Below are 27,490 nucleotides of genomic sequence, written 5' to 3' on the forward strand. Positions count from 1 at the left end.
TCTTCGATTGGCCAGCTTTCCCTTACTTAGCTTAGGGTGGCTCGTTTGAAACTCGCGGCGGCGTGGAACGGAAGGTTAAGAATCTGCAAAGACGGATCCTCAGCAAGGAAGAGTTGGCAGAGCGAAGTCGTAAACGTGCCGAAAGTGTTCGAACGCGTTACACGGCCACGCAAAAAGGTTTATTATACGCAAATAAAACCATGTTCTCCGGCAGGTGCGAGTAGCCAGGACCTGAGCGATCGGCAGCAGCCATCTTTTGTTCCTTTCGGAATGGAGCAGCCTGCGGCTATTCAGAAGAAAATTGAGTTTCGTGCGGTATATTAATGTATCTTTAACGTGCACACGTCACTTTGACGAGGTGAGTTTTCGCGCTTCTGTGACGTTGCGTGACAGGCAGGTGAAGTGGGTGCAACCCGAAAACTTTTGACAAATAGGAGAGGGCTAATGGCGAAAAGGGGGCGAATGAGAAATAATTATTTTTCTTTTGTTCGATCTGATCATGCATAATCAGTGTGTACAAGTCATATCAGATGGGGAGCTATCGCGGTTTTCGTGACGCCGCGGGACAAACGGGCGAAGTCGGGATGGTGCAAAAAAGTTTTTGACCAATCGCGAAAGGATGATTGCATAATTGGAATAGAAATGTTTGGAATAGCTTTACGCTGTAGCGCCCCATGTTGTATCGTTTCTGGGTTGGCGTCGCACTTACTAACATTTACGCCTACCTCATTCGAATTCCCAACAGCCCCACGAGCGCACCACATGCAGTTGTGAAGACTCAACCAAACATATTATCTGTCCGCCCGTGCTATGGTACCTAGCGGCAACTTATGTGCACAGTGCTGGAACAACTGGACAATCGTCCACTATAACAAAAACAAAGTTCTAGGCCAGTGCTCTCAAAGAAACTTCGAGCAAAAGGCTTTATTCGCGCTACTCAGCTTCCTGAGGTTTACGGGCCTTCATGATAGACTTTAAAGCCTGCTACTGCGATTACTTTGTTTGTGCTAATCTATCTATCTATCTATCTATCTATCTATCTATCTATCTATCTATCTATCTATCTATCTATCTATCTATCTATCTATCTATCTATCTATCTATCTATCTATCTATCTATCTATCTATCTATCTATCTATCTATCTATCTATCTATCTATCTATCTATCTATCTATCTATCTATCTATCTATCTATCTATCTATCTATCTATCTATCTATCTATCTATCTATCTATCTATCTATCTCTTTTTATATTCCCCTAGCCATTCCCGGCGGGCAGGGTAGCCAACTGTACCTACCTCTATTCAACCTCCCTGCTTTTCTATGCATGATTTCTCTCTCTTTTGACGGTTAATGCGAAGGAAAAAAATCAAACACTCTTCATGAGATGAAAGTGGGGGGGTCATACCTTAAAAAGCAAGCCTACTGTATATGCGAAAGTTAAGAGGAAACAGTCTCAGCCCGCCTTTATCGGCGAGCTGAAACTGTATCTTTGTTTGCACATTGTTCAGACAAAAACACAAACACACATGCACTCATACACTATAGAGATATTTGCAAAGTTTTGTTGAGGCTTGTGAGCGACAGGAACATCGGCGGCGCTTTCGTAGCGCGTAACGCGCAGGTGGTGCCTTGCCACGGGCCGAGAATGTTCCTGACGGTATCTCGGTATATTTGGTGCACAATGCACATCCAACTTGCTTTACCATATTTCTGGCAATCATGAAACAATATTAGTCCGAATAGTTATGTGAAGTGATGCTGCGACTCACCAGTGCTCGGAAACGTCGGAGTATATATAGGACGAAAAGCGGTGGCCGCGTCTGTAAAACAAGGCCACAGACAGGTTTGCTTCAAAAGAAATATGCCACCCGCATGCTCCTTTATCTTTCGTTCCCATAAAGAGCGCGAAAAAAAAAAGCGAATTACCACTGATTATATGGTGCCGATAAAAATTTGCGGCGAAAAATTATGAAGGGGTGCCTTAGGACGTGGTGGAAGGAAGCATTTAATTATTGGGTGGAAACACACATCTTGTAGGCAGGGTTCGTTGATTTCCTAAATAATGTATATGGGTGTTAAGACTAGGCTTTGTGCCAAATCCAATTGGTGTCTACTACGTCGTGATTAAACAAAACAAAATAAAAATGAAGTACGTGTTTTGTGGACGGAAATCTGCATGAGTCAACCAATATATACCTGACCATGATACTTAAATGGACACGAAAGTGAAAAATGATTTCTTCTGCATCAGTAAATTACCTTTCTACAACACCAAAAACACCACTCTTATTAATTACCTTTCCACAACACCAAAAACACCACTCTTACAACGATAAGACGTTTGTCAAGTCAGAAAAAGCACAATAACGAAATACGGGTGGCGACGCCTACTTACGTTCCCGCACCTGGTGGCTGTGACGTCATGGATTATTATGGCATCTTCTAGGGCCTACTAGTCATATATAGCGGTACCGATTGACTACATTGTGTTCTAAAGGAAACAAATATTAAACATGGCAAGTTTCGGGAACCTTTACTCAGCCAACGCGGCCGAAATGCGAAAACATACTTTGGAATCCCTGACGTCACGCTGACGTACCGGCGCTAGGGTTTCGGCGCGAAATTTAAATACTGATACTTGGACCTTTATTTTCTCATCTGATAATCAAACTATGTTTTTTTTAATGACTGCCTGCATGGTTCTGAAACAATGCTTCATTAGTCTAAACTGATTTATTGTTTCGATTTAGTGTACCTTTAATGAACATGAGATAATAACCCACTAATGCAGGAGTCATTTTGTAACCGTTCAGAAACGAACTCAATCGTACATCGCGTTGAACTCAAGTAACGAATTCTTTTGAAATACTACAAGCGAGAAGCACTATATTTTAGTAAAAAGTGCCATTTACGACCGCTGTGTAGTGTTTTCGCAATCCTCGACTTCCATTTAGGTAACAGAAGAAAAGTGAAGAGGAAAGGGTCTTAAAAGCCGGCCAATATAATTGTGAAATGCCTTACATTCCACTATGGAGCAGGTACACAAGAACAACAATCTGAAATACATCTTTTTAATGAAAAAAAAATTTACAAGAAGCTGTGAACACCTGAAATGACTTACCGGTGCTGGGAGTATATGTCTCAGTGGCACCAGGAACTGTGGTTGGTCCTGCGACACGCATACATTGGAACTATCAGAGTAAAGGTACGCATTGCTTCAGTATATCCATACTATCGGGGCGTTACTACGAACACGACTCCCGCCCTTTTCTTATACTGCGCATTCAGCAAAGCGTCCGTGCAGGTGTAGATTCCAAAAGAACAATTAACAATCGCAATTTAGAACATTTCACGCAAGGGCAGTTGGTGCAGACAGAACGCTGTTTTGCTACAAAGTTTATTCCAACTGTACATGGAGGGACACTTGGTTCCTTTCAGTTCTAACGCGTTTAGCTCATAATGAGCTCAGTGAATACAATAGTTTTCACTTGGCTCTTTTTTTTAAATATGATTTCAGTGTTAGCTTTAGAGCAAGGAACAAATTTTTCCTGTTCTGCGTGTGTTTAGTGTCGACTAATGAGTGGCATACGATGTTAATCAGCCAAGTCATAGAATTCTGTCATTCTGGAAATTCATTCCAAGTTGACAGGCCTTGTAAACGCCGCGGCTACCATTCGTAAATTGCAATATGTGTCGTAAAGTGATTAATTAAAAAGATAATTAGTGATTATTATAATAAGATGGATATGTGTTTCTATTTCTCGTGCAAGTAATTAATGTCCGCCTGTCTGAATAATTCAGCTCAAGGACTAGAACTATGCGATCTGCGACGGGTGATTTTTAATGCTTCCGGTAAAATTAAAAACGACGTCTCCGTGTGTATTTGTATGTTATTATTCTGACTTCTCCTTGTATAAATTACGCTAAAGCGGTGATGTACACAAACTAGCAACATGTATTTATGCAACGTATATGCAAGCGTGTGTTTCGATGCCAGGAATAGGGCAAGAATCTCCTCAAACTGCTACCTATCAGCCTTTTGTTTTTGTCTTCACATTCGTTATGATGTTGGTGCTACGTAATGAATGCCAAATAAAGCGACTCGACTCGATTCTTTTTTTTTTGTGCCCTGGTGGGTTTATATGAAATACCAACGAGTCAAAACATACATTCTCTCGCGCAATTTACCGATCCGCCGCGACTTCACAACTTTATTAGAGGTTGTTTTTTTTTTTTTGTTCAAAACACTCACCCCCAGTCGGCAGTTCCGAGATGGTGGATAAAGTCGGCTCTCCATGTGGCGCCTCCGTCGTGGCCAGCGTTTTTCCTACATTTTAAAAAGGCATTGATGTCAGCGCAATGATGTTTCTTTGATGTACATTTGCACACACACACACACACACACACACACACACACACACACACACACACACACACACACACACACACACACACACACACATATATATATATATATATATATATATATATATATATATATATATATATATATATATATATATATATATATATATATATATATATATATATATATATATATATATATATATGTATGAGATGCGGAAGGCACCGAGATTAGCAGACAACCCTGCACTGTAGTAGGGGAGACATAAAGAAGGAAAGGAAAGCGGAGAAAGGAAGCGTGTGCATGAAAAGGGAGCACACACGCACACAACGCACGCACATTCATTAGCGGGTAAGTTGTACTTTTGCGGGGTGCCGTGCTTTTAAGTCTCGCACCTGCTCTGGATGGCGATGTGACCTCAAACGGTGGCTGTGTTGCAGTTTCTTCTGTTGCCGTAGCCTTTCCTGTTTCCGCAGTACTAGCCGTTTCCGTGTTCGTTGCTGTGGTGCCTTGGAGAATGGAAAATGCAAGAGCCACTGTCTAAACCAATATGCATTGGTTAAACAACTTTGAAAATGCGTTGTCGTAACATTGATAAATCGAAAATAAATTAGTCGAAAGAAGCGGCATTGCGTTCGTCATTTCCAGTCCCTGGGTGACAGCGCGCTTTCCTCCGAAATATTATTGCCGCTGCGCGAAATGTCGAACGTGAGAAAACTTATGGATACGATGTCCATGCCTAAACTTTTTTTTTCGTTACTTCCTATTGGGCGTTTGCGCTTATACGATACAACCATACGATGCCCGACGTATTTAGAGAAACTTTAGGTTTGGCGTCATCTATTTTTCAAGTTTTCTTTAAAAAACACACAAAGAAATAGGCTTTCATCCTTTGACGGGTTAATTACACATAGCGGGCGCATTGCCTATGTGTCCCTTACCTTGCTTTTCTGAATATTCCTTTGTTTCAACCATTTCTCTTTTTTTTTTCGGCTTATAAGAATCCTCATAACTGTCACTAGCAGTGGCCGCTAATATCTACAATTTATCCTGCGGTAATTTTGTTGTAGCTGCTAATCGTATTATATAGTGCCGAAATGTTTATCCTGCATATGCGCGGCACGCACGCTTTTCATTTCTGGCACGATGCGCGCACGTACAAGCACACATTGAACGCGAATAGAAAAAAGACGTGATCGGGACACCTTTTGCGCGTAATTACGAGACAATCCGACATGCAATCGCTATGTAGCAACGGCGCGTACACTCTCAAATGCACGTTTTGTAACCCAAATGAAGGCGCTGTCGCAGACTAACCTAGAAACAAAACAAAACATTCATTCATTTTAGATTTGTTCGCATTTGATTTTATGCTGAAAATCTGGCAGTTATGAGGAAAACAATTCTTCCATTTCAAAGGTAGTATTAGCCACAATAAAGAAGCTGCTGCTGCTTGCCTTTTAGCTAGTTGTGTAGAGATATTAAGAAGAGAAACGTACGTTAAAACAGACATATATATACAAGAAAGAGGACGAGATCTGCTATACGCACGGCAGTATAAGAATACAAGACTATTTTTATTATATTGAGAGGATCTCTGCACTAGAATCACAAGGAAGTAACAGTGTACTAATGCACAAGCCAATTTAGTATTCATGGTCGACGTGTGCTAACTGTGTACGTGCGTGCGGATGAGCAATAGCCTGGTCACCCTATTTATGTGTGGGTGGCCCGGCCCGCAAGAACGGCCAAGTGCAGAGGTAAGGAACTCCGAGTAATCAAAATTTATTTACAACTCTGCGCTATGGCGTTCCTCGTCCAGCGCCGTTAAATATAACTGAATATCACAGTTATTACGCATGTGCCTTCGCGTGTCATAAGTATAAAGAAGTATAAAGAAGAAAAGACAAAACGAAATGCCGCGTTTAAGTTGCCGTCTTGAACGTTGTCGACAGTGCTTACGTACCTCTACTGAAAAAGCCGGTTGCCCATTTAGTCCATGACGGCTTAGTCGTCGCTTCTGTGGCATCTGCATTCGGAAGAAAAAAAAAAAGTCGGAGCAACCGCATTGGTGCGAGCTGGCGTGGGTCGACATTCCGCGCTCAAAGTATATGCCGACACTTGATAAGCGCTGGCGGTATATACTCACGTGGCACCGTGCTTTTTTAACGACGCTCGGCGAAAGTGCCGAAGTAATTTCGGCAACAAAAAGCGACGTGAAGTGGCCGAACGCTCATCAAGGGCCGTGCTCGCAAGAAAAATCCTTACGCTGGAAACTGTTCGTAAGAGCACATGCGAGCCAATCGCCTTGCTGGCCGTTGTATTATAGTGAAGGTGGATGGGGCCGATCACAAGCAGCGCTTATGGGAACGCAAATATTTGTGAATTCATCGCTATAGAGCTACGGGGCTTGTATTCACAAAATGTTCTTAGCTGAAATTGTTCCTGAGAGCAGATGCCTGCAATCGCCGTTTTGCACATACTGTTAGTAGCGGTGTGCGAATATTGAAGTTTCGAATACTACCCGTTCGAATATACACATTAAGAATTTGCATTCGTATTCGAAAAGGAACTATTCGGTATTGTTGAACAATGGAAACTAACTATATATTTTGCCACAACCGACTGTTACAATCTTGTTACTGTTGTCCGTCTGATGTGCAAGGTATCTCAAGTTACCAAAAGTAAGACAACGACAAAAATTTTGAAGCAATCTAGAAACAAAATTGGCAATGGATGCTTTGTTCTCGATTTCACGGTGAAACGCCACATGACAACTTGTGGTTTTTTCTTGTAGTCTGTCATGAAGTATTTTTGGCATTCAAGTAGCGGCTTTATCTTTTACGCTACAACCAGTGATGATTACCTTCCAACGGGTCCTTTTACATGTGCTTACGGCCCACAAGTCCTTCGTCAGCTCTCTTTTTCTTTTTCTTTTTCCACAATTTCCACCACTCGCTTAAAATTGTGAGAAAGCTTGTCATATCAGCAGCCATTCATTTCGGTAAAGCTTGTTTGCAACTGCAAGCTGTAAAGATGTTGACAGTCTATTTGTGTAGTTTGTGAGTGACAATTACTGACCTTGTGTTTAAAACTAATCATTTGTCCCTGATAGCTGTCTTTTTTACACTGTAGTAAGTACAGGCGTGGTACCTAATTATACCGAAACGAATATATCTGCTGTAAATATGTGCATCTTGCGTTCGACTATTCGACTCGATATTCGATACTTACAATCAATATTTGAAAAAAACATTTGGCATTCGCCCACCTCTAAATATTGGCGCCGGTGGACGTACAAAAAAAAAACAACATTTACGAACGAAAGCATTTATGAATGAGGTCCCTGCAATGCTTTTTGTTAGTAAGTGCTTTCCGACTAAAATACGTCGGTTTTGTGACGCAAGGATAATCGCAGCCATTATCGTACACGCGTTTTCTTTTAATAAAGCGTCGTTTAGGTTTGCTGCCTATCCCTAATACTATTGGGCCGCTTAATTGAGGTGTACGCAGATCTACAGACACTCAATATCCGGCTTCCACTTCGGTTGCGGAGAGGCCAGGAAATACTCATTCATCGATTACGGCTGGGTGTGGCATACACCCACCGATACCTCCACAAGATTGTACAAGCACGGGACCCTGACTGTAGCGTCTGTCACACTCCCGAGACAATAGCTCATGTACTTTGCGTGTGCTCTCAATATGCGGTCGAACGAAGAACACTCAAGTCTACCGTTGACTGCTTGGACTCCCGCCCCTTTTCGGAAGAAAGGCTTTTGGGCGCGTGGAGGAGTGTTGACTGTGCCCAACGTGCCATAAAACACTTTTGAACTTTCTAAGTGAAACTGGTTTAGACGATCGCCTCTAGAACCTGTGAGACGTGCAGTCAGTGCAAAGTGTCTTTGCGCAATAACTTTTTGTGAAAAGATTACTTTTTGTGTGGAAAAGATTACCATTGCGTGTATTGCATCTACAATGCGCATCGGCATATTGGTCAACGTGTATATAGTAGCCCATTGTACCATAACACAATCACCCGCCACCTACATTTCCCTGTATTTCTCACTTCCCCTTTCCCCAATGAGGAGTAGCTAGGCTACAGACAGGCTCTCCAGGCCGACCTCTCCTTTTTTCTTCATTAAAATCTACTTTTCCTCCTCTTACAGACGCTCTTTCATACTCAAGAAAGGTTTTATATACTCTGCCTGATGTTTATTTTTATTTTTTACTTTCAGGCCAAGTGCTCGCCAATGCCATTCCTGAACGCTTGAAACATTGGAAAACTTAAAACGCATGTTCTATGAGGAGCGCGCTGCTACTTCGTCGATGAGGTTACATTTGCCTTTCTTTCAGGAACGTTACAACTCAGCCGCGTAGTCAAAAGGTTATGTTTAAAGAGATTAGTTGTGTTTCAGGCGCTTTTCTTTCTAACGTATGCAGAAAAATCTGTTCCGGTTTCTTTCAAATGTGGCGGTACCGTCGAATTCATTTTACCATTTTTTTTCTTCGGCGTGTCTGTACCTCATGGACTATTCCTCGGCTGCACTTCACTATAACATCATTAGACACCGGCATAGCAGGCGTAGTGGTTTTAGCAATTTTTTTTTCTTACCAGTATCGCGCTGCTCTGTGAATGGCGTTGGTGGTGCATAGGTGGTTTTCTTCTCCTCGCCTTCTGGTACAACTGCAAATGTTTGAAAAGAAAAACAGCTTTTTCACATTGGCTTTGATTGATATGTAGCGAATGCAACAGTTTATCAACCTTCTCGAAGTGAGCGACATCGGAAAATGAGTTCCGTCCCTCAAAGAAGGAAAATGTCTGACCACGCAGAAAAAAAAGAAGTGTTCTTTTTTTTTTTGCTCTCCCTGTCTCTTATTTACATGAATTGGAAGAAAATGTTGGTGCCCTTAGATGGGTCCAGTACGGTGGCACATAAGGCGTTGCAAGCTAACAGAAAGCACTCGCTATAATAAATAGAAATAAATAAAGGTAAGAAAAGACAGAGACGGTAAACAGAAGTTCTGTTCGGTTGGCTACCTTGAATTGGTGAAGGCGGAACCGAGTAAGGAAATGTGAGAGAAAAGTGAAGAAGGAAAAAAGAAAAGAATTAAAATTCCACGACGGTTTTCAGCCGTGCTCCTTGGCACATACATGGCACATGCTTGGAAGCGACAAGCATAAACACAGGTTTTTTTTTTTTCTTCTTTAACTATACAACGTTAAAATGATCTGAAGTTTTGTTCAATGACATTGAGGAATTTTTTGTGTACAATTAAAACGTACTCTTCCACATTCCTGCAATAGCCCCGGCGACGCGAAATTAATTAATTATTAATTAATTAACAATTAATTAATTAATTAATTAATTAAAATTTGTTAATTAACTAATACCTTAAGCCACCGCCTGTGACCATCTTCTTGGGCTCGGGCACTGAGATTTTGCTGTTCGTATATGCAACGTATACACAAAACTAAATAAAGAAAAGCCCGATCATCGTATATCTAAAATCAATATATTTGCACGCGTATGTAAAAAAAAAAAAAAGACCAGGACGCCTAACCACTTCTTATGAGATGTGAATGCGAAAACATTTCATATCCAATTGAACGCTAGTGAACTATGCTCCGAGTTTTGCATTGCGAGTAATGCACCATAGCGGTACGTGCTGCCCGAGCCGGCAAGCAGCAGCAGCTGCCTGCGGGGCCAACGCAGCATGCGGTCGGTAGGATGCGCGCACAGAAGCTAAGCCCAGAAGATTGGTGGAAGAAAAAGAAACGGAAATGTACAAAAACAAAGTTCACAATGTTGGGTCAGAAAATTTGGTTATGGGAATTCATCGTGCGTTTTCTTTGTCTCTTTTTTTCTTTTTTTTACCTACGCAGTACATTAGGCAGTATAATAAGCTTGCCGGCGCAACCCACCTCCCCGTTCCAAAAGGGACGCTCATAACAGCCATCCATCCATCCCAGTGGGGTGGAGAGAGAGTGACACACTCGGACTGAGCGCCGGCTTCCGAGAGCGAGTCGTGGGTCGAGTGGGCTGTCGTGGGCCAGGGTCGCGCGTCACGCGACTGTCTCGCCGACGACCGCCCGTCTCGCCGCACGACACCGCGTCGCCGTATCAGCTCCATCGAGGGGCGCCGGTGACGTGGCGTCGCGGCGCTTCCCTCTCCCCTCTCGCTAGCGCCCAAGCAGTTGAGCCGTCTCACTCTCTCTGCTCCGTCGAGGCGCGCTCGTGACGTGGCGTCGCAGCCAATGAGAATTTAAGTGCCGTATTGCTGCTACAGACGCCGCCGGCATTTTCACTCAGTGGTACACTTGATTCTTTCGCATCAATAATGGTAAAACGACAGTCTGCCCTGGATGCCTAGTTCGTTTGAATGAAATTAGAAATGTCGGGTACTATAGAAGACGCCATAACAAGCAGCAAATGCTGAATGAATGCGACATAAAACGAAAATGTCAAAATAACGCTTCCAAGTATGATTTAAAGAATGATTTGAAACATGGTGCGGTTATATTAGCATACAAGGATGTCAGAAGAAACATTCAGTTGCTTTTTTAACAAACCATATTCGATAGGGTACCCAGGAAATTCACGTACACCCAAGTGAGACAGTAAGCTGAAAATTCAGATACTCTAACTGGAACAGGACATATAGCTTGCTATTTTATACTGGGGCGCAGGAAACGATTAGACATAAATGTAAAAATAATGTGCATGGGCAGCATCAGTGCAGAAAACGCAGTGAAACGTACGCCGAAAGACATGTTTCAAATTAACAAAAACATATCAAGAAATGTGCTAACGTTTGGTTGAACTTAGATGTCTGATAGCCGCTATTTTGATTTCATTTCATACAACGGCATTACAATGCGGTGAGCAAGATGAGAAACACTCAGTCGACCTCGCCGCTTACCTGACTTTTGACAGGCACAGAAGAGCCGCACCTCGTAGTCTTCGCATTCGGTGACCTGGAACTTGTTGTAGCAGCGGAAACCGATTGTCGTGTCGCACGACAGAGAACTCTGCCCGCTCTGCGTCCAGTCTAGGCCAGTGGATTTGACGCGGCACTCAACTTTCTCGACGTGGCCGGGTGCGCACGAGTTGTACCGATCCTGCCGAGATACCGCGTGGAGCACAGAGGGAATAAACCAACAATTGCAAAGCTACATGTAACACCGCAAACGGAAGACACACAATGGGGCTATATATATATATATATATATATATATATATATATATATATATATATATATATATATATATATATATATATATATATATATATATATATATATATGCATGCATGCACTCTTTAATTGTGCCAATGAGATGGACAGTTAGGCGAGCTGGTGGAACTGCATATTGTAACAGCGCTAACAGAAGGCACACGAAGACGAAGGTGGCCAAAGGGGGAAAGGTGCTGGCTATATTATCCAGCCTGCGATTACACTATCGCAGAAAGGACTGGCGTTGTTGTACGAAAGGTAAAGATGGAGACACTCCATTTAATTTGTCCATCGTGATATATATATATATATATATATATATATATATATATATATATATATATATATATATATATATATATATATATATATATATATATATATATATATATATATATATATATATCTTGTCTCCATTATTACGTTTCGTACAACAGCGCCAGTTCCTTCTGTGATAGTGCAATCGAAGGCTGGATAATATAGCCAGCACCTTTCCACCTTTGGCCACCTTCGTCTTCGTGTGTCTTTTGTTAGCGCTGTTACAATATCCAGTTCCACCAAATCGCCCAACTTTCTATCTTATTGGCACAAGTAAAGAGTTTGTATACTTGCAGACAAGCCAATAAAATAATGAGAAGGAAAAAATATTGGTAGAAGCAATCAAATGATGGTTGTCCAAGTCAAGCGATAGCTTCCTGGTATACCAGGCGAGATAGGCTGCTGGGAACAGTTGCTGGCTGGCTCTATTATTCGTTAACGCTGTGAGGCCTCTGGATGTTGTGACTTCGCGCTGCCTTCAGTATCGGCTCACGTTACAAACCACATGGTGGTTCTGCTAGCGTAGGAATGAGGGAGTACCTGATCTTTGCCTAAACTTCGTCCTTTCTGACTTCATACGTACGGCTTTGAGACTGAGATTTCATTATCCTCAACAAAATATTGCGCTATATATGCAAGGATTCGCAGTGAGCATACGTGTGTGCTGAGATTTAATACCTTCGCACGTTCTGAAATATACGACTTTAGAAATATATGCAATTTAGAAAGATCTTTAAAACATAATAAGTAAAGCCACAAGAACGTAAGAAGCCACAAGTGAAGATTAGACAAATCGATGTGCTGCCAATATTTCCTATATTAGCTGAACAATGGCAGCCATATTTCACTCAAGCAACATTTCTGGAAAACTTTCTGTGATTAAGAGAAATAAAGTTGCCAGTTTTGTTTTGTTTTTTTGCTTGTAATCCCCCCTCCTTCCCTGCCCCATGTCATCAGCATGAGCCGGAGAGGAGTAGGGGAAGGGGGGGAGGTGTAAAAATTTTCGAAGGTGTGCGCGCATCGAAACACACCCCTTTCCTACACCTCCCGATTGCGAAAAGACCCATTGCTAGCTGGTATCAGGATCGGCGAACCAGGTCACACCACCTTTGATTAGAATGTCTACGAGATCGACCCAGCTTTTATTCCCTGTCTCCGCGATCGGCCCAATTTTAACAGGGCAGGGTGAGCGCATTACAAGTCCAGTAATGTGCAAATGATGTAGAATTCATGTGTAAGAACTCACCCTGAGTTCCTCGAGAATCTCAAAGTCACCCATGTCTTCGGGGGAAGTTCGGGGGTCGTCGGCGTCCATCCACTCCGTCCAGCCACACGGGCCTTCGTCCTTGGGCGGCGGCTCCTCAGTAATTGCCGGTGGACCGGCCGTGGTGGGAGGCAACGTGAAGGCAGTCTGGTCACCACTCGGAGCTGGGCGAGCAATAGGCACAGTGGAAGCTCACAAAGGAAGACCCGAGGGAGGACTCGTTTCACCAGAGATAATGTAAATGTCTTGAAGTGTTACGCTGCGAGATACTTTTAAATATCGGGTGCGGCGAAATGAAACACGAGGGCCAGTGAAATGAAAACCTTGAACTTGTTATAAACTTTCAAATTTTCATGGCCACTGACCTATGAGTTGGCAAAATTATTTTCAGTAGCGTGTGTATATATATATATATATATATATATATATATATATATATATATATATATATATATATATATTACGTTATTTCAGCCTTCAGCTGAATAAGCATCGTCAATGTCTCAGTGTAAATATGGCCACCCCACTTGAGACGTACAAAAAATAATAATATTTAGAAGACAGAAAGCAGGGCAAGCTGGTATTGGTTCATTGCTAATAACAGCGGCACTACAAATGATGTAGATGTAGCTGCAGATGTAAATGTAGCTACAAACGAAGTGTGGTATCTACGCGTTCGTCTTCGTTTTCTGCGTGCTCTCATTATTAGACATGGGCAGTATTAACTTCTGTAACTAGATTCTTGACACGCAAAGAAGTAAAAAAAGGTAACAAGCTCGATCTGATGACGTATTTCAAAAATAAATATTTTCTTTATTTGTCCGCTGCTGCCCGATTCGTGGTCTATCCGCTGTAGTGGTTACGAGCCATGATAGAGGATCATCATCATCATCATCATCATCATCATCATCATCATCAGACGTACGCGTACGCCAATCGATGAATGACTTGCAGCGCCTTCAAACCAATTACCTTTCTTCATAGGAAACCCAGGCACTTTGCAAGCGCTGGAAATTTGTAATGAGCGTGGGGGAGATCATGTAGAAAAAATGCGCTGAATGTTCACTCAATAAATTATTTTGGAAGTTATCAAAAGTTGCATTTGACTGACTTTCGTAGCAATAAAAAGGAAAGTATCTGCACGTCGATTTCACCGTAAAGATCGCTTTGTCAAGAGACGGCTGCATTTCAGTTGTTTACGGATCACTCTTTGCGTTAAGTGAAAAGTTTCAAATAGTAGTGCGCTTGCGAGCTTAATTATTGCTAGACCCTCTAATTGAATACGATTCTTTATAGTTAACTGTAGCGCAAATCCCAAGTAATATCACTAATTCCGTTAAATAGGCACATTCGTCAAATATTCCTTTTTTCTGTTCATTCAGGCAAACGCTTCTGCGAAGCTCGAAACATCGCTTAAGAAAGCAACGAAGCTTCATCGTGAAAAGTATAAGTTGCCATAGTGATGACGAAGCCGGAATGATGCTGCTAAAACATTTTGTCTACGCAATACATTTTCAGCCTCATTCTACACAACCAGCAGAGCGCTCTGGCATCACCTTTAAACGACCAAAACAACTCAGCCAACGTTAGGCTTTACGAAGCACTTACTGCAGACGCAGAATACGCGTATCTTGTAGTTGTGGCACACCCTCCCTTCGTCTTGGTCGTTGTTGAAGCACAGCAGCCCCTTCTCCTTGAGACACGTGACACCTTTGTCGCCGGACTCGAACCAGTCGATCAATTCCCCGGTATCATTTCGGACGGCCTTGCACTGGATGGCCTTCATATCCTCAACACGGCAAGCCCTGTACACGGTGAAGGACGCACATGTCGCGTCTGTAATTTTGACTTTTCAACATTGATTGAACCGGGAACGATCAGCACGTGCGTGCGTCCCTTAATTTATACGAGAGTACATTGGTTTTGATGCAAACATCATTGAAGAGATACTGAAAAAGAATGTTCAGATCGGCTAGGCTTTGTCGAAATGCCGTGCTTGAGAGGTGCACCAGAAGAATGCATAGAAGTGAAAAAACGATTGGCGACACCGCACACGGATCCCCAAGGCAGCAGCCTGCCAATTACGCATACAGTGACAACGTCTAGCTTAGATCCCGGTTAACCATTGGTGAATAAGAAAAAGGAAATCGGGCCATAATTGCACTACTAACTTTCTAAGACAGCATGCATAGAATGTGACGATTGTGACGTCTCTACAGCTGAACGCGCGCGCGTGTCATGGCGTCATGCATGGGCGACCTTGCACAGTGTCACTTATCAAAGTGACGTTTCTATACCTCCAATCTCTTACAATCTTGAGATATGTTGAGCGCTCGCCCACGCTCAACACACCTCGAGTTTTCTGTTTGATACCTCCAAGGTGACTGATGGTCAGATCGAACCCCGGCCTTCCAGCAACGCATCCCAACCATTGGGCCACGATCGCACGCATTCTCCACTCGTGACAGCGACTGCGCTTTGCGACGCTGTGTTAGGCTGCGTTGCCTTCGGGATCGATCCATATTTTTCCTTCAGACAGATAGCTGCAAAGTGGGCGATGTCCACCTATAATGCTATCGCATCGAAAAATTGCACCGTTATCTTTTTATGCATGTTTGTTTCTGAGGTTTTACGTGCCAACACCACGGTTTTATTACGAGGCACGTCGTATTGGGGCACTCTGGATTAATTTTCACACTAGGACGCTCTTTAACGTACATTCAATGCATAGTACACCGGCGTTTCTTGCATTTCGACGCCCCTCAATAAGCAGCCCCCGCGGCAAGAATTTGATTCCGCAATCTAGGATTTGGCAGTGCAATGTCAAAGTCACTGCGCCGCCACAGTGGTTATGTATCCTTAAGCGTCCGACAATTACGATACTCCCTAATACGAAATTTGAGCGCAGCTGCATACGTGCTTTTTTTCTTCTTTTCATTCCGCGATATATTGAGGCAAGGAATCTGATACCGAAAGCACCGCACCGACTGGCAGTGGGTCAATGCCGTCAGCGCCTTCGCAGAGGGAGAAGCGGTATGGGAACGCTGGCATGATGAGCGGCATCGGAGCCAGCTGTAGAAGAAGACGACTACGAACGAGTGAGCAGGGGCACGAGCATGTTCGCGCGGTTACGCCGAGGGACGTCGACGCTCAACTCGGGAACGGGCGCCTAAGAGCTGCGCTCTAAAAACTTATATGTACCGTGTTTAAAGCCCCATGTTTATAATCGTATATGATCACATGTAAATATAAATACGGGGCATGCAATATTTTTCATTGGGGGTTGCACGTTATGGTCAAGAAAATTAAACCTCCCAATTAAAACGTTCTCATGCATATTTCAAGAAATCCTTCTTTTTAATATTGTTACGAAACTGAATAGTGCTATATAATGTGGCACCGAGTTGCTGGGCTGGAAAATTTGTGCTTGCTTTGTCCTTTATTTGCCTGTGGGGGATATTGGACGTATTTGAGGCGAATCTGACGGCCTAAATTAGAATGAAATTTCCAGCAATTAATATAATTTATCTTGTTCTCTCAGATGCAACAATTATTTTTCCATCTTGGTTTGGCGTTTGTCTAATAACAGCCCCTGCGCGTTCCGTAAAAATTAAAAGAGAATTAAAAATTGGAGTTAGTCTCCTACAGCCAAATATTACTTCAACTCTAAACCACGCCAAATAATCTCAACTCTTATGCACGAGTGTTCTGAGTTAGACTGTTTGGCTTGCATTCAACAACAGCACGTCTGTCCTCAGCAATTGCAACATGCACCTGTCCGTAGTAAAACATTTGACATTATAATTAGCTTGTTAATACAAAAGCAATGTGGCGTATGCGCGTTCACATTGTGAAGGCCTGGCGAAAATGTTCCGTCAAGCGAGTGAATAGAAAGAAATCCTACCTTTTCTCCAATGAATGTACAAACTCGAAATCCCCGTCTTCTGTGTCGGGTTTATCCATGTCAATGTAGGGGGACCACCCGGGAAAGCACGTTGAATCCGGGATCGGAGGAACCCCTTCTGTTGCAGTGTACGAGGTGGCCCCTGCAAACCACGTTGCGACCGCAATGCATTCGCAATGAGAGTTGTCACCGCCGCACTTACACCGTAAATATTTACGCTTTAATAATCACGCTGTAAACGACCGGTTTAATTTCGTAAATAACGTCGGTAACATGGCGTAACAAGAGGTCTGGTTCGGTGGTACGGAAATTACAGAAGCCCAAGCGAACCTGGGTAGTAACAGACGTCCCTGTGGAAGTGACCATACAGGGCTTTTAGGGAAGGCTATAACACTGTCTTGTACGTATAGACACGGCCAGCACCGCAAGAAGCACCTCATTTGTCACCAGCATAGCCGGCAACCACGAGACCGAAATATAAGCGTTGTCGCTTTCCAGAGTGAGCGCTGCAGAGGAACTAGCGATAGCGTTAGCCATCATGGCGAGACCGAACTGGGAGTGCGTCATAGTTCTCATACGGCAGGCAGAAATTTTTCCAGGGCCAAGATTTCCAGAGCCGCACGTCGTATTCTGATTGGAGCGCAGCAGCTCTCGCCATACGTACAAATCGTGTGGACTCCGGGGAACCCGTCCTTGTGCGGCAATCAGCAGGCACATGCCTACGGCCGAGCGCATTCACACCGGGGAGCCGCGAGAGGGGCACGCCGAGCGGTTCCACCCTGATCCTGTACCACTAACCCACACGCACATCGTACAACACTATCGCCTTTCACGAAGAACACTACCGCCACCTCATAATGCTCTGACGCGAGAGGAAGCCGTAATATGGCGAAAACTCCAAACAAACACATATCCACATTTGAGTCTCTACTACGCCATACACCCTGCGCTGTATTCCTATAAATACCCACACTGCGATCAATGCGCAACGCTTTACCACATGGCATGGGCTTGCGCTAGCACACCACAGCTCACACCAATAACACGCCCCACCACACGGCAAGGGGAGGCAGCGCTGTCCAGCTACGACTCGACGGACCAGCTCAACCTGGTCAACCGAGAGAGAAGGGCAGCTAAGGTCGATGGACTCCTGGACTGAGGGGATCACCCACTGCACAGCGGAAGAGCTACCTACGCTCGTGTGCTCCTCTCTATAAAGTTTACTCTCTCTCTCTCTCTCTCTTTCTCCATAAAGAATATAAAACATTGCATAGCCGGTGATCTCGTGCCTTGAGGCGAAAGTAACAACAGGCACAGTAGTGTCCCACTCACTGTGGTCGGCGGAAACATACACTGATACTACGATACATCGAACTCTATCTGTTATCTAATCTCATATATTGTGTCTAATTGACGACAGGTGCGGCCCAGCTCGCGTAAACACTGTCGCTTCAAAAAAAAGAAAGAAATGGAGCATATATTCTCTACTGCTCCGCTATAAGCAGTGAATTCGAGATACGGTAGCACAGCCGGCATCGCTTCTGTTGCAAGCTTTTATAACGAATGACAATGCATCGCACCTAGCACACTAGATTTATCTCCGAGGCTGGCCCTGCGCAAATAAGTTAGATTTAACACTTTCCCCTCTCCCCCAGTGCAGGGTAGCCTATCGGGCTTAGCCTGGTTAACTTCCCTGCCTTTACCTTATGCCTTCTCTCTCTCTCTCCCTCTATCTGGAAGCACCAGTCGAGAATTAGTCATCACACCTGTGGTGAAGTACGTTGTTTCTGTTGACGGTTTGCCTTCAGATGTAAACGGTGAAGTGGTGGCAACATCCGTGTGACCTGCAAGAGGCGATTAAAAAAAACTCAATACATATTATTCGTCTTTGCAGCACAGCTAGCGAACTAAAGCAGCACACTTTAAGAAAAAAAGGGGTCGACGGCAACCTTTTCTATGAGAGTAATTGTTCGCCTCAATCATTTATTCTCTAAATGTATTCATAAACGTACTTGATTGAGGAACGTGGAAGTTTTCATGTATTGAGCTAACTCAGGTAAATTGTGGTCGTACAGAGCGTCGGCCAAAAATTTCTTCCTTTTAACAAAAATTGTCATTGCATATGTGATTTCTGGAGAGGAGTGATATTACCGGAATTTATCGATTAGCGCTTATAGTCTGTTCTGTGCCCAAATTCATAGAAGTTTTTGTGGCCTGACTTTGTTTTTTTTTTCGTATTTAGTGTATCTGTGAGAGTTGACTTTTCGTTCTAGTGTGTGTTATGACAACAATTAAAAATGGACACCTAGCGCGAAAGTTTATAAAAGTAATTAAATTATAACGTTTATAAAAGCAATAAGACACATGTAAAGTGTCTTATGTGGCCTCTGTTGTGATTTATCTTTATTTTATGTCGGCTGACTTTACTTTTTATTGTGTTTTGTGTGACCTGTTTCATCACTGAAATGACTTTAGTTTCCTATACGTTTATACGCGATTTGTATTGTGAACTGTTTCAGTACATTCACGCCACCTGACTGTCTGTCTTTTTCGTTCTTTTACCTTTCTTTTAGTCAGTCCTCGGTTGTTGTTTTATATTTAGTACATATTTGTTTTATGTGAAAAGGCGTATCCTGAGCCGCCTAAAGGCGCCATTGTCTCCTGTGCATCACGTATCTTTAAAAATATATTCCGCCAATCTCTCTACGCATAATAGATCCGCCAACACTCCACTGCTTTCAGAGTGTGCTCTGTATTTGCGGCGGGAGGAACTTTCATTAGACTAACCACTTGATTCAAAATGCAAAAAAAAAGATGGCGGGCGGTTTACCTGCAGAAGAATATGTCCCCGTCGTTTCCGTCAATGGGCTACCTGGAGTGACAGACGGGGCGTTGGTGTCCGTATGATCTGGAATAAGTTCTTTGATAACTTAGCACACAAGAAAATGCCTGGAAGTTCCAATAAAAGCTTAAATGCGTGTTCTGCTGTGCTCTGTAGCTTTGCACTCGGCACTTTGCATAGTCGAAGCTGTAAAATTATGCGGTAATAACTCGGCGGGCTTCAAAATTTCCACGTTCTATACGCGAATGGATAAAAACGGAAAAGCTCACATGTCGATAAAGGAAACAAGTTGCGATACGCAAAGTAATTAGTTGCTTGTCTTGATTGTGAGATACCTCTAACGAGTTGCGGAGATTTACATGCCACTATATTAAGTGGGATTCGCACTAATAGAACCAACCTAATTGCGCGCTCGCTGTGCTTGATATGGAAATTAGTATAGCGCCAACCTCTTCAAAAAAGTGCTTCGAATTCTGCTTCATTCTGGTCATGTGTTATTAGGATAAATCGTCGACCGAATAAGTCGTCATCTGCTGAGAGATACCGGGGCAGGCCAGCACCGCCGCTTTCAGGTCATGCCAGCCGTTTCAAAGATATTGCAGCCTTAAAGGGCGCCTCGGCAGGCCCTGACAAAAAGCTTTAGCGCACTAAAAGCAGGGAGCGTTGCATGACAGGCATTTTCCCAAAAAGGGTTTAGTAAAGACGGAGTCATTGGCAAGGGAAACGTAGCGAGACGACGATGCGAAAAGGAGAGCTACCCTTCTGGCGGCTGAGGCTCGTTTCAACTGCGCCTACCGGCGCCCACGAGCGACATGCTCCCATTGTTTTATTCTATATTCAATCACACGTAAAGTTTGTTCCATGACCCTCCATTTCCTTTATTTCTCTTTATCTGCCTGTATCCCCTCTTTTCTTTCTGATCTGCGCAATTCCTGTGGCGGTATTGCGCAATCTGCGTTTCACGGGAATCCCCTTGTTGTCCTCGTTCTTGCTAGCTAGTTACTCGTGCGCTGCAATCGGTGCGTGTGACGTGGAGGAGCGAGCTGTGACGTCATCCCTGCCGGCGGGGAAACAAGTTCTTCTGGGAAGGAGGGGGTACGGGCTTTCCTTCAAATTTTTAGCTGATTTCGTGGCGTATATTGGTGTAATAACTTACAGACGTGATCGTCGCCACAGGATATTGACACCGCGCCTACTTATTTGCAATGCCCCGCTATGGTGGAAGGCCCCTCAAGAACGTTCCATGCTACACCTTAGGCTTTTACTCGTTTATATGGCGTCTCCAAAGAGCGTGGAACAGTCTGCACAACTATGAAGCCCAGTTATAAGCTCACCATTTATTGCGAAAAGAAAAAAAAAGCACCAGGTGGTTGTTTACGTTGTTGGTGCTTCTATACCTCGATTACCTTCTGTGGCGTGTGGCAGTAGCATTAAATTGTGTGTGATATCTAAGAAGCGAGAGAACAGAGAAATTTTAATTGCTCCATGATCTTGCGGATCGCTTTTGGTATTAAGAAGGCAATCGAAGAAGACGGCCTGCAAATAGGAGACACAACTCTGCGTGTGTCTCAGCGCCCGTCAGTGTTCTGTGCGCTGTCCTGCGTGTAAACATTAAGATCGGAGAGCTTGCCAGCACGCGCGACCTTAAGAATAAATCTACGCGCAAGATCACATTGGGCAGATAGACACAGCAACTCGATCTGACAACGTGTCTGGATTTCATCGACATGACCAAGAGTTCCTGGCAGTTCCTTAGTAAACCGACCACAGGTATGAACAACCGCATACAGAGCGCTCTGTAGAATCTGTTCATGTATCGCGCACTACGTGGTCATCAGCCTTGAGTACTCCGGCTGCACACATGATCTTTCATCTGCTTTATAATTTTTCCGCAGCTCTTCAATTGTCGAAACCGACAAGAAGGTAGACAAATACAATCACTCGAGTCATCTTATATACTGCCATAAAGTAAACAACAATAATCTTCTAGGCATCCTGCTTGCTGTATCGACCACTGACTGCTATATAGAGAAACTAAAATCATTCTTCACCTGTAAGGAAATACGTCGTGGGCTCCTCAGTCAGCGGCTTGCTTTCCGTCACGAACGGAGTAGTGACGGTGAATTCTGCGCAGCAAGCGGCATAAAGTGTTCATAAGTGAAACATCAAACATAACTGAGAAGAAAATACCCATCGTAATATAAAAGAAACATATGTGGTTTCACGGGTATCATAAAATTAGATCCTTTTCCGGCTAACTCAGCATGCTAAAATTCCTCGTTCAATATACTTCACGCTTCTGGAATAGTAATAAAACGAACAATGCCACATATTTTGAATAAACGAAAGTTTGGTCAAAAGCAACAAACTTTCAACCCACTGTGAGTTCCACGTAAGCGCAATTTACTGTATTTTCAATAACAATGTTCGCATTGATTAACGTTCAAACCACTTTACCACAACCATACCGTTCGACAGCGGACGGTTCTAAGCAGCGCTGTTGAGACCGACGTTCCTTGCACAATGAATATAGCGCAGTTAACGAGATTACACCTATTCAAATGGGTCTGTCGGCAATCACGATAAAAAGAAGACAGGGATTCGTAAACGACACACCTAGCTGCCAGCTGTGCGGGACTACTATGACTCGAAGAAAGGGTTGCTCCTAGCTTTCACTGTTCGCTCATCGTCGGCGCTTTTCATCGGACCGTTTCTGCTAAACAACTACAGTGCACTGACGATTTTTAGTCTCTCTTTCAGTTAACATTTCTGCATTTCCCAGCTAATTCGCCTTTCACTCTTTCTCAATGTTTTATATTTACACATATCGTGAAAGCTAGTCTGCTATACCTTCCTGTTCTGCAATGCCATTTAACAGAATTACACCTATGTCATTGAAAAGATCGGCCTCAGTTTGTTTTGTGCCTCCTATTGGTAGGTTGTGGCAGCAATCGATGCCATAATTTTATTATTACCCTTGCGTTGCGAAAACAACTCCAGACTAAAGAAAGGTCCTTGAAAGAGATACTCGCAGAGCAGACATCGTTCCTGAAGATGAAAAATTAAAAGGAAAGTTTAGGATGAAAGGTCAAGGAATCAGGCTTACCCTGAGCACCCGTTGTGACTTCATATTCCACATCTGCAGATAAAACAAAACGTGCGTTAAATTTCATTTGCCTGACGCTGCTAGAAACTAAGAATCCAAGCACATTAAGCTCTGACTATAGGTGATGTGCAGTAAAGCTATATTGCTCGATGGAGGTGTCACCGTGATTTGTTATAGATGCAGTTATAAATATTCTTCGTCACGGCTATATCTGAGCTGGTATGATCGCGACAGTAGCGCATCACATCGTGTTGCCTTCCTCACATTCCGCCAGCGCTCAGCAATAGCTCGTCGCAATAATGCGGCAGAGGGAGCCAATAGTTTCACCGTAAATAAACGTTATCGTGTTTCATTCAAAGTGGACAGACGAAAGGACGGATATTGGCGCAGTGCTTTTCTCCACTCACCGGTGAAGCGTGCCCACTGAATATAGTCGCGAACTTGTCTCGGATCTCCTCGAATAAGAGACGACGAGCTACAGCTAAACGGCGCCACACAGCCCGTTCTTTGTGTCGTGCTTGCCGATTCAGGGAGCTCTAATAAGCACCCTGTGCGGCTGTGGCATTTCATGCAAACTTGGCCCGTAGCACTTTTAAACACGAGATCACTTCTCCGCCTAGCTCTACCGATTTCGAGCCCGGTGTGACTCCGACAACTGAACGTCAGCTTCTTGTATTGTGAAACTTGATCGCTGGCTCCCACCCCCCTTGCCCTCCCTAGTAGGCCTTTAAATCAACGTAATTCCCCTAAATCACCGGCATAATACAAATGTATTAAAGAACGCGCGGAAAACGGTACCAGCCTAAAATAAGAAAGGCCAAATTCTGATCATTAGTTTGGCTCGAGCCAGGAAATTGACGGGTGACACATGCGCTTTACGAATTCTCAGCAAATATTGCCGCAAAAGAAGTTGTGTTGTAACCTTACTCTCTTACTTCACCAAGTGTAACATTAAAAGCATCATTACAAAATATAAAATACCGTCTCTCGTGATGTAAATTAAACCCAATACTTAATACCCATCGCATGAAATGGTGTTGTTTTTATCACGTATTCGCAAAAGCTGCTCTATATTTGAAGTACACTTATCATTCTTTATCATACATAATACCCTGTTCACTGCCATGGGCAGTGAATCATCCGAGACGCATCGGACTTGCCTGAACACCACATCCACAAGGTTATGAATCATATCATGAAGCGGCGTAATGCTAAATTGCTGTCGCATCCCTTTCAGATAGTCATCAGGCATGATTCCCGCCACAATTTCTTTTTTTTTCCCTTCTCAGACGATCACGCTCTATATAAGCGCAATCTGACACCGTACCGCATTTGCAGAAGAATCTGACGGCGTAGTCGTGGCACTTCCTTCCCCGAGGCTGCAGCCAGTTGAGGCACACCAGGCCGGTGCCCTTCGAGCACTTGACTGCGACGTCTCCCGTGTTGCGGTAGTCGGTCATGTTGTCCCCGATGTTCGCCCTGCAGTCCACGTCTGTAATGGGGAGCCCGTCACAGACGGGGAAGAGCTCCCTGATGTCATCCAGCGACTCCACGTCGCCCTCGTCGATGTCCGGACTGTCGATGTTGTAGAACTCCGTCCAGTGGGAGACGCAGCCAGGAGACGGAGGCCCGGGCTTGGTGACAACCGGCCGTTCGGTAGTTTCTCCCGGGGTGGGCGTCGCGTCGCGGACGTAGTCGGTGGGTTGTTTGGTTTCGGTTGAAGTCGTCGTCGTCGAATACGTGGGTGAAGTGACACCAGTCGACGGAGTGGTACTGAAAGATGCGGTAGTCGCGCTGGTCTCTCCATCCCCGCATTCCGAGCACTCCTCCTCAGACGTAGTTTCTGCCGTCGACGTAGTCGGCTTAGCGGTCGCCGTCGAAGAATCTTTAAAGAAAAGAAGAGCAAGCGTTCCTTTTATCACAATATCGTCTATACCTAGCTGAATTAGGACTTGAAGGTCATACACATATTAGGTTCCTCCCGCTTTTACACCCTTTCATAGTCCTACAAATGTTGAGCCCCACGCTGAAAGGGAAAGAGATAGACGAAAAGAAAGGTAAAGGCAGGGAGGTTAACCAGAATTGAAATCCGGTCTGCTTACCCTGCATTGGGGAACGGAAGATAGAAAGATTAGAACGCCATGCAGCAACATAGATAGCTTAGTGAGTTCTACGGTGTCATCGGTGTGGAGCGCGAAAGAGTGGACGAGTAAGTAGAAGAAACGCAGCTTTGCTTGTGTCTAGGCGTTTCAGTCTACGCATCCTTCTGTTTTTATTCCGCCGCGCAAGAATGACATCGACATGGAAAACCAACTGAAGAAAAATAAAAGAAGTTTGAGCATATAATCTCTGCCACGGCCTCTACGACAACGACACATTTATCAAAGCCTGTGCGCCAACAGAAGACCATAATTATCACGAACGTCTGAATCATTCCCTCACCTGTGACGACATATGTCGTTGGCTCTTTGGTCGATGGCTCGCCTTCCGTAACGGATGGAGAAGTGCTGGTATACTCTGCAGAGTGTATGAAACGTTCGTCATTGAAGCATCGAAATGCCGTACCCAACGCATATTCGACTAGGAAATAGTAACAGAAGGATTGACAAGAGTGAGAAAAATTAATAATCGCCCAACTCTAGACAAAGAAGGGAGCAAGAAAAAGCGTTTTCAATGCTTAAATTACTATGGTTGCGACCAATTTCCACCGTAAGCCCACTTGAAGCTATATACCTCATTTGTCTAGACTCTTTCATGAGGCAGGTAGGGGCCAGATACTGCACCAGGGAGGCGAATTACTATTCTTGTGAGGAAGAGTGTTTTTGAAACTTAGTGGGCCTTCCCAATTTGCTTTCACCTGGACTACCACAGCGACTAGGACAGCCACTGTATTAGCGCAATTTCTTTTATTTTTGCTGATTTCAGGCACCACTTTAAGCCTAAAAAATGTAGTGTCCTGAAGGAGTATTCGAACTTCTGACCTTGAAAAAACTCGATTCTTTACCTCTGCTCCACGCCTTCCGTTCCCCCGCGCCATTACTCCACTGCGCTCACCTTTCCTTGGCAGCCTCTCTAGAGTTACAGAATGGCTGCCAAGGAAGGGAAGTGTAGTTGAAGCTTAATTAAGCTTAGTCAAGCATTACAATGAACTAGCTAGTGTACTCTAATTAGGAAATTTGCAGGAACAGGATGGTGTCGGCTGGCGCAAGGCAGGGGTTACTCGAGATCGATGGGAGAGGCCTTCATCATGCAGTACCTAAATAATAATAATAATAATAATAATAATAATAATAATAATAATAATAATAATAATGCATTGATGATGACTACGATGATGATAATCATTTGTCTAGCTTACGGTTACGGAAAAACAGCCGATCATTGACGGTGAAAGGGGTTGATGTAGAAGGCAGAGTGGTGGCCCTATGGAAAATCTGTCTATATTACTCATTTATGGCGGGAACTAGCGAGAAGATCTGCCGCCGTTCCGTCGGATCGGAAGGTCCACGACCGCCGTCCATCGTAAGAGAATGTGGCAGAAGGAACGCAGTGCCGCCTGACGGTGCGCTATATACTCACCGCAGTCGCACAGCAGCCGCACCTCGTAGTCGAGGCACGCGCCGCCCGCCTGGTACCGGTGGTAGCAGGACAGGCCTCGCGGAAGCTCGCAGCTGGCCATCTGTCCGGCGCCCAGCAGGTCCTGTCCGGTGGCCGAGACGCGGCACTCGATGTCGACGACGTGCGCCGCGCCGCAGTACGCGCCGTACGCGGAGGCGAAGTCGGCGTCGGCCAGCAGGGCGAAGTCCCCGGACGCCTTCGCCGCCGGGTTCAGCCACGGCGTCCAGCCGCTCGCGGTGCAGCCGACGGCTGCGGGCGGCTCCGTGTTTGGGCACGGGTGGCCCGTGCAGACAATGCTGCCCCGACGGCAGAAGCTGCGGTGCACGCACGCAAGACGGCCCAGTTAGTCCCGTACCGCACGTGCGCGTGTAGTGGCCGCTCTTATCTAACAGCAGCGCCGAACATTGTGGAGTATCTTGCACTGGACATATAGTGCTGCAGACTGTTCGTACATGAACTAGACGACCAGTTTCAAATTCATGCTCATTTCTATAACAAGCCTTCAGCACATGCTGCATAAATTGTATGTTTTTTAACTTGCTGTGAGGTGCGCGCAAGTGTCTTCCCAGTTTCATTTACATTTAATTTTGCGAGTATTATTACTTCTTTTTCCTTTATTGAGCCGTATAATGTTTGCTACGCATATCGCTTGGCTGAGCTAAAAGAATTAGCCGGAATCGCCCGGAACGCCCACCTCTCTTACAGACACATTGAAATTGAAAAATAAAAGATAAACAACTGTATCACAGATATTGAAGAAGAAAGTCAGGGAAATATTTTCAGGTTTCACTTCGGTGTGTTCACAACCCCTTTAGTGTGGAAAGAAGAAC

At 44.2% G+C, this 27,490-nt stretch overlaps 1 protein-coding gene across 1 annotated transcript in view; it reads right to left on the reverse strand.

Moving 5' to 3' along the window:
* LOC139054696 (hemocytin-like) overlaps positions 1-27,490 on the reverse strand; it is a 131,276-nt gene that overhangs the window by 63,773 nt on the left and 40,013 nt on the right. Inside the window, exons 22-38 of the mRNA XM_070532144.1 lie at positions 26,622-26,974; positions 25,485-25,559; positions 24,370-24,927; positions 23,043-23,075; positions 21,988-22,062; positions 19,925-20,002; positions 18,861-18,938; positions 17,095-17,236; positions 14,799-14,995; positions 13,173-13,354; positions 11,296-11,494; positions 8,987-9,058; positions 6,338-6,400; positions 4,767-4,880; positions 4,258-4,332; positions 3,127-3,174; positions 1,775-1,825 (exon numbers count right to left, since the gene is read on the reverse strand). Coding sequence (XP_070388245.1) covers positions 1,775-1,825; positions 3,127-3,174; positions 4,258-4,332; positions 4,767-4,880; positions 6,338-6,400; positions 8,987-9,058; positions 11,296-11,494; positions 13,173-13,354; positions 14,799-14,995; positions 17,095-17,236; positions 18,861-18,938; positions 19,925-20,002; positions 21,988-22,062; positions 23,043-23,075; positions 24,370-24,927; positions 25,485-25,559; positions 26,622-26,974 — 2,393 coding nt within the window. The remainder of the gene's footprint in view (positions 1-1,774; positions 1,826-3,126; positions 3,175-4,257; positions 4,333-4,766; positions 4,881-6,337; positions 6,401-8,986; positions 9,059-11,295; positions 11,495-13,172; positions 13,355-14,798; positions 14,996-17,094; positions 17,237-18,860; positions 18,939-19,924; positions 20,003-21,987; positions 22,063-23,042; positions 23,076-24,369; positions 24,928-25,484; positions 25,560-26,621; positions 26,975-27,490) is intronic.

The sequence above is a fragment of the Dermacentor albipictus genome, chromosome 1 (assembly GCF_038994185.2).
Source record: "Dermacentor albipictus isolate Rhodes 1998 colony chromosome 1, USDA_Dalb.pri_finalv2, whole genome shotgun sequence".
Lineage (NCBI taxonomy): Eukaryota > Metazoa > Arthropoda > Arachnida > Ixodida > Ixodidae > Dermacentor > Dermacentor albipictus.